This window comes from Microtus ochrogaster, unplaced genomic scaffold (assembly GCF_000317375.1).
Source record: "Microtus ochrogaster isolate Prairie Vole_2 unplaced genomic scaffold, MicOch1.0 UNK4, whole genome shotgun sequence".
In the NCBI taxonomy this organism is placed as follows: Eukaryota; Metazoa; Chordata; class Mammalia; order Rodentia; family Cricetidae; genus Microtus; species Microtus ochrogaster.
The window spans coordinates 14,827,071-14,833,894 of NW_004949102.1; the positions used below are offsets into that span (position 1 = coordinate 14,827,071).

The 6,824-nt window shown below is 47.9% G+C and overlaps 1 protein-coding gene across 2 annotated transcripts in view; it reads right to left on the reverse strand.

The window, feature by feature from the left end:
• Positions 1–6,824, reverse strand: part of Kiaa1549 (KIAA1549 ortholog) — a 127,525-nt gene that overhangs the window by 27,460 nt on the left and 93,241 nt on the right. For both annotated transcript variants that reach the window (XM_013353271.2, XM_013353270.2), the window contains exon 12: positions 6,229–6,344. In XM_013353271.2, the coding sequence (XP_013208725.2) occupies positions 6,229–6,344 (116 nt within the window). The remainder of the gene's footprint in view (positions 1–6,228; positions 6,345–6,824) is intronic.

A 6,824-nucleotide genomic window follows, 5' to 3' on the forward strand; every position in this document is an offset into this window, starting at 1 on the left:
CCAGCACTCAGGAGGCAGAGGCAGGTGGATCTCTGTGAATTCGAGGGTCGTTTGGTCTACAGAGTGAGTTCCAAGATAGCCAGAGAAACCCTGTATTGAAAAAACCAACAAAAAAGATGGAAGGAAGGAAAGGAGGGAGGGGGGAGAGGGAGGGAGGGGGAGGGGAGAAGGGAGGGAGGGAGGAAAAAGGGAAGGAAGAGTTCAAAAGAGGAAGCAGGGGGAGAAGACGGGAAGAGCTGGCTGAAGAATGGCCTGGAGCTTTCCTTTACCCAGTCAGTCAACTGCAGAGGCCTAGACACTGTTCTAAAGTAAACAGTCAACAGAAGGGGTGAGAACAGGTAGAAACCGGTTTTGAACTAAAGCCACCGGTTTGAAACCTCTAGTGAAAGCGGGAAGCCTAGAGTGGGGAGTCTTCTGAATCTAAAAGAGCACAAGTTGGCAAAGCAGGCAGCGGGCCATGGTGATGGGTATTCCTCTCTCGATCTGAACTGTGTGTCTGTTTTCCCAAGGGACCAGACGATGTGTACATTTCCAAATGAGCGGCGTCTCTCAATGGCAGACGCTCTCTCACAGCCTTGGGCTTTCTTTCCACGACCTGAACTGCAATCTGCAGGATTCAGGACTAAAAGGAGATTAACCTTGCCAGCAGGCTAGCCTTGCTGATCTGAACCTCGAAAGAAAGAGACAAGTCCCAAAGTCGACACTCCTGCTGCCTTTGGAGCTAAGGTTGGCGTGGGGAGCTCCCCTATGCCATCCTCTCTGCCTGGTTCAGCCTGCACCGCAGCCTCAGTCTGGGCTGCTGTCCTTCCTCTCAGCCGAGGTCACCGAGCTTTGATAACTCGAGCTTCGACAACTCATTCATCAGCTACAACCTTCAAGGCAACGAATGCCCAGACCTCAGGCTTCTCTGCCAAACTGCTAGGTAAAGGCAGGAAAGAAAAAGAAATCACCAGCTCTTGTTTTGTTCAGACCCAGCCCTTCAAAATGCCTGGAAAGAGGTTTTAAACTTGGTGCTAAATTATAATGTGTATTATGTTATATATCAGTGCAATTTATTAAAAAAATTACATAGATAATAAGAACCCATGGGAAGCATAATAGATGCTTAGAATCCTGCCTTAAGGCAAGCAGGGACTTTGGATTAAAATGCCTGTCTCTTTCACTGCTCTTTTAAAAAGGTAGTAATATAAATTATACCGCACATTCAAGAAATCATCTATCTAATGACTGCGATAAATAATATATTATCTATTTTAAAATAGCCAAGAAGTCAGCCAAGGCAAGAGGGCTCAGCAGGTAAAGATGCCTGCTGCCAAGCCCGATGCGAGCTTGAAGCCCAGACCCCAGGTGGTGCAAGGAGCGAACTGACTCCTGCAATCTGTCCTCCATGTGTGTGCCGTGGCAGGTGCACGTGTGCACACCACATGTGCATGTACGACACATGCACGATAAACAAGCAAATGCAACTTTAAACACTGAGCAAAACTTTACATGGTAACTGTGATCAGTATCTCATCCAGTAAATAACTTGATTTACCTTCTATAACGTAGATATGCTTTCTGTTTGTCTGGCTTTGGTTTTTCAAGACAGGGACTCACTCTGTAGACCAGTCTGGCCTTGAACTCACAGAGATCCTCCTTCCTCTGCCCCGAGTGCTGGGATTAAAGGTGTGCGCCACCACCACCACCACCACCGAGCACCATGTTTTTTTATATATATAAAACATAAGGCTGGGAGAGCAGCTGTTCTTGCAGAGGACCCAAGTTCAAGTTCCCAGCACCCACATGGTGGCTCACAACCATCTGTAAATCCGGTTCTAGGGGATCTGAGGACCTCTTCTGACCTCCCTGGGCATCAGGCACACATGTGGTACACATATACATACAGGTAAAATACTCAGACACAAAATTAAAGGTGTTTTTAAAAATCATATCGTAAGTATATATTAAAATAATTAAATAACTAGAAATGAAAGGGGGAAACTATTGTCTGCTGTTTAAGACCCCAAGGAGAAGGCCATACAGAGTGTCAGCCACGCACAATGACAGAGGAAAGAGTGCTCCTGAAACGCTTCGATGGAAGATGGTTTTAAGAAAGCATTTCATCACTTACAGATAAACATAGTTAACCCACACCATCCCGAAATCTGGTGGCCTCCAGCCACACCCCACGAGGCGGAGATCACTGAGCCATCGTCCCCATCGTATCTCCAGCACCAAGCACATTCCAGGCGCTCAGGAGAGAGCGACACCGAATGACGACAGCTGGCAGTAGTCACCCTGACTCAGTTCACAGTCCTCGACGAGGACTCTGGGAACTGCCTTAGTGAGAAATCTCGAACGAGGCTTAACGAACGATCTCATCTCAGAAATGAGCCCTCAGTGCTACATGTATGTACATGTATGTAGCTAATCAGGTTGAAACAATGGTGCCAAAATAAATGTCTATCCATCCCCACGAGAAAGCCTAGCATCTGGAGCTTGTGGCGTTCAAGCTGATGAGGCTCTAACTACTTCAGAACCACACACTGGCATACGTAAGAACATCAGGAAGCCTTGGGGGAGAGGGGCCAGTGCTGGGCAGGATCGTTTTCAGGTGTGCTACTTTTGTTTATGCCGCACTTGGTTAACTGTGGAGCTGTGATTCTTTGCCTGTCTAAAACACTCAATGATTCTAATAAAGAGCTGAACGGCCAATAGCAAGGCAGAAGCAAGGATAGGCGGGGCTAGCAGGCAGAGAGGATAAAAGGGGAAACAATGAGGAACAATGAGAGAACAAGGAGAGAAGGATGTCAGGGGCCAGTTACCCAGACACCCGGCTAGCCACGGAGTAAGAAGGAAAGTAAGATATACAGAAGAAAGATAAAAGCCCAGAGGCAAAAGGTAGACAGGATAATTTAAGAAAAGCAGGCGAGAAAGAAGCCAACATAAGGCCAGGCATCTAATAACTAAAAATGTTTCCACGTGTGATTTATTTGGGAGTTGGGTAGTGGGCCCCCCAAAAAGCCAAAAGACAAATATCAAAAAAGAGGACAGTGTGGTGGCAAACACAGCACCCAGGAGGCAGATGCAAGTGGATCTCTGGGAGTTCAAGACCAACCTGGTCTACATAGTGAGATCCAGGCTAGCCAGAGCTACACAGTCAAAGCTCTGCATCCAGAGCTACGTAGTGAGACCCTGTCTTAGCCACCTTGCCCCCCTCAAAAAGCACTTGGAAGTCCATTCTAGTAGGTGTGTTCCTGAGGGAAAGGAGGGAAAGCTTACGGCTTTGGGAGGACAGCACTGACACGGAGACTGCTTTTGCTCAAGGGCATGCACCCCCCGCTTTTGCCTCTCCATGGTCTCTTCAGGGATGAAGGTGGAAACAGATGAGGCTCCCCTAACTACAACGGCTGAGAACACGGTACCCCGTGAGTCAGTTACTTCTGGAGGTCTCTGAGATGAACACAAGGGATGCATGACAGTCTCGCTGGCACCTTCCAAACGGAGGGCAGGCAGTGGAGTCAAGATCAAAATGACCAAAACACAAACAGCGGTCTTTCAGGAGTTTCAGTTGGAAGAGCGGCTGCTGAAAACAGCACGCCAGAGAACCTAAAGCTGGCTCCTGAGTGTGCCACACGCAGTGGTGACAGGGAGCACTCTTCCAAGAGCAATCCTGGTGGTTCTCAACAACCTCCTCCCCACTCACAGGACATGCCACAGAAAATGGAGTTTTATTCAAATTTTAAGAAACAATCGAGGTGCAGCGTACACTTGCTTTCCCAGGACTCAAAAAGAGAATCACTAGTTTGAGGTCCAACCTGGGCTACATGGAAGCCACTGTCTCCAGAGGGGAGGACATTAGAAGTTTAGCTCAGTGGAAAGCACTTGCCCAGCATGTGTGCGCGAGCACACACACTCAAATATATGGTATTTAATAAAGCCTCCTGTTAGCCCCAAAGCTGTCTGATGGCCCCTTTTAAGAAGATGGGAGCTTTAAGTGAGCTGATATTATCTTAGGCTGCTTCCGATTACGGTAGCAGCACCCGAACTCCCAGCACTCCCAGGCAGCTCCCACTCACTGCCCTGCCTCACAGGTGAAGACATGCTGACAGTGGTGCTCGGGTCTGCTCCCTTCTCAGCACACTGGGCGTGCTAGTGTCAGAAGGGGTAGGGGCGGGCACTAACAAACAGCAAAAGCTAACTAGAGAAGGGTGAGGACTTTCTTCTTCCTTTTTCAACTATTTCTTTCCCAGGATCAAAACGAGATTTTAATCCTGCCTTATCTGAAACACAGCACCCGTTGCCATGGTACTAAATAAGCTTTAAGATGTTGTGAAACTAAATCCCAAGGAAAAAACTCTTCCCTTACTCTAGATGGGTATTTCCTCAAAATTACCTAAGACCCAGCAGGGAGGGATGGCAAGGGTGAGTGGCAGGAGCTTGGGACGGGACCTGCAAGGCCTTGGAAGTGGGGGCCAGGGGCATAAAAGGTCTTTAAGGTTTGGCCCAGTCTCTTCGTTTACAGAATGTGGTTCTGTCTATGCTGTATTTTCAGTGGAGAAATAATGTAATCTCACAAAGGGGGCTATAGGGATGGCTCTGAGGTTCAGAGCGCTTGCTGATCTTGCAGAAACCTGAGTTTAGTTACAAGCACCCGTATTATACAAGCACCATCCAAATTCTTGTTCCCAGAGACCCAAATTCTCTTTAGGCCACCATGGGCACTGCATGCACGTGGTGTTCAAACATACATGTAGGCGGCACTCAAACACTGATAAAAACAAAGTAAACGTAAACACTAAACCAAAAACATTCTAAAGCAAGTACAGCTGGGTAGGATGGCATGTGCCTTTCACTCCACGGCACCTGGCACAGGCAAGTGGGACACTGTGATGCCAACCTATGAGTTGGCCAGGCTACATAGTGAGTGCCAGGCTAGCCAGAGCTATGGAACCCAAAAGTGTCCAAAACAGTAAGTACAAAATCCATTATTAAACCCCTTATCTCTGAACTGCTGAGATATGATCATGAGATAAAAACAAAGCCCCAGCCAGTTCGCCAAGAGTAACCCATTTAACACAATCTGTTAAGTTGAAACCAAGCTACTGGGGCCCAGGCCAGGATGGCTCAGTGAGTAACAAAGTTCACCACCAGGACAGACAACCTGAGTCCAATTCCCAGAATCCAGAAGGTAGAAGGAAAGAAAGGACTCCCATAAACTGCCTCTGATTTTCCCATGTGTGCCGCGGTCATAATAAACACACACAATACACAAACAAACGCGAAGCCACACTGCTAACCAGGCATGGTGGAGCGTGACTGTCACGCACCAGTCAGGGTGGAATCAGAAGAACCAGATTTTCAGGTAGAGCTGGGCTACATGAGACTCTGCCTCCAAAAACCCCAAATTCAATAAAATGAAACCACAACACTTTGCCATCACGCCAAAAACCCCTTACCAAGTCAAGGCAGGCCTATGGCATAGTTTTGGTTTGTTTGTTTGTTTGTTTCTGCTTGTTTTGGTTTTTGGTTATTAGACCCACAGCTATGAACTTGACAGTGGGCGTGACCTTTGTGCCTGGCCTGCAAAGAAGAGGCTGAGCCATCTGATCACACCCAACTACCTGCTGGGAGAATGATCTAGAAAATGGGACCACACATGAAGGGTATAAACCTGCCACAGATAAACATCACCCCACAGTGTGACATCAAACTGGTTCCGAAAAAAAGATACTGTCCTAAACGCAGTTTTAGGACTACAGCATCTACGAAATTCTCCTTGTCCTTCAGACGGGAAATCTGTCCTGACGCTAAGTTAGAAGGAACTGCTGGCTTTAAGTCACAGCTCAGTGGACCCACATTCTCTACCCCACATTCTCTACCGCCTTCCCTTGAAGTAGATGCCAGCACAGTGTTCAGAAGGGACAACAAGGCTGAGAAACCGAACAAGAGTGATGGGTATTCCGTTTTTGTAGATTATTTGTTTGTTTGTCAAGACAGGGTTTCTCTGTGCCCTGAAACTTGCTTTGTAGACCAGGCTGGCCTTGAACTGTCAGAGAAGCGCCTGTCTCCGCCTCCTGAGTGCTTGGACTAAAGGTGTGCGCCATCATGGCCGGCTGTAGTTTTTTTTTTTTTTTTTTAAGTTTAGCATTTGTTGTAGGACAATCCCCTGCCCCATGGGACTCTGATCATGACAACTGTTAACTCTGGAAGGAAGGAAGGAAGGAAGGAAGGACAGGGACAGACCACTCTGCGGAGCTCTGTGGGCCTTGCTCTCATGGGCAGTGGCTGGCGTTTTCTCTCCCGCGTCCCTCTCGCTAGACTCTTCGCTGACTGTAGAGTCGGCATCTGAGGGAGAAACTCTGCAGACAGAAAGCAGAATGCAAACATCAGAGAGGCCTAGAAGGATTTTTAAATGTCTCGTTCATTTCAAAGCAGGCTTTGGCGACAGTCACCATGTCCTGAGAACAGACTGGCAAGGTGAACTGAGCACGGTGCATTTCAACAACTGCTGGACACTAAGTGCTGGGGAGGAGGTTCCCACAGCTGCTGGGGCCCACGGCTGAGCCCCTGGCCCAGGTCGTTTCCTGACAGGCAGTCTGGGTCCAACACAGTTGGATGGAAAAGAACCTGGGCATTAGAGCTGAGGATGTAGCAAAGTGTTTGAACACCAGTCGGCAATTGAAAAGCCCTGGGTTTAATACTTCTGTGAGAAAACAAACAAAAACAACTCGCTCTTAAAAATAATGGTCTGTGAAATGGCCCAGCAGGTGAAGGTGTTTGCCAAAGCCTGACAGTCTGATGGGATCCCGAGACCTACACGGTAGAAGGGAACTGAGTCC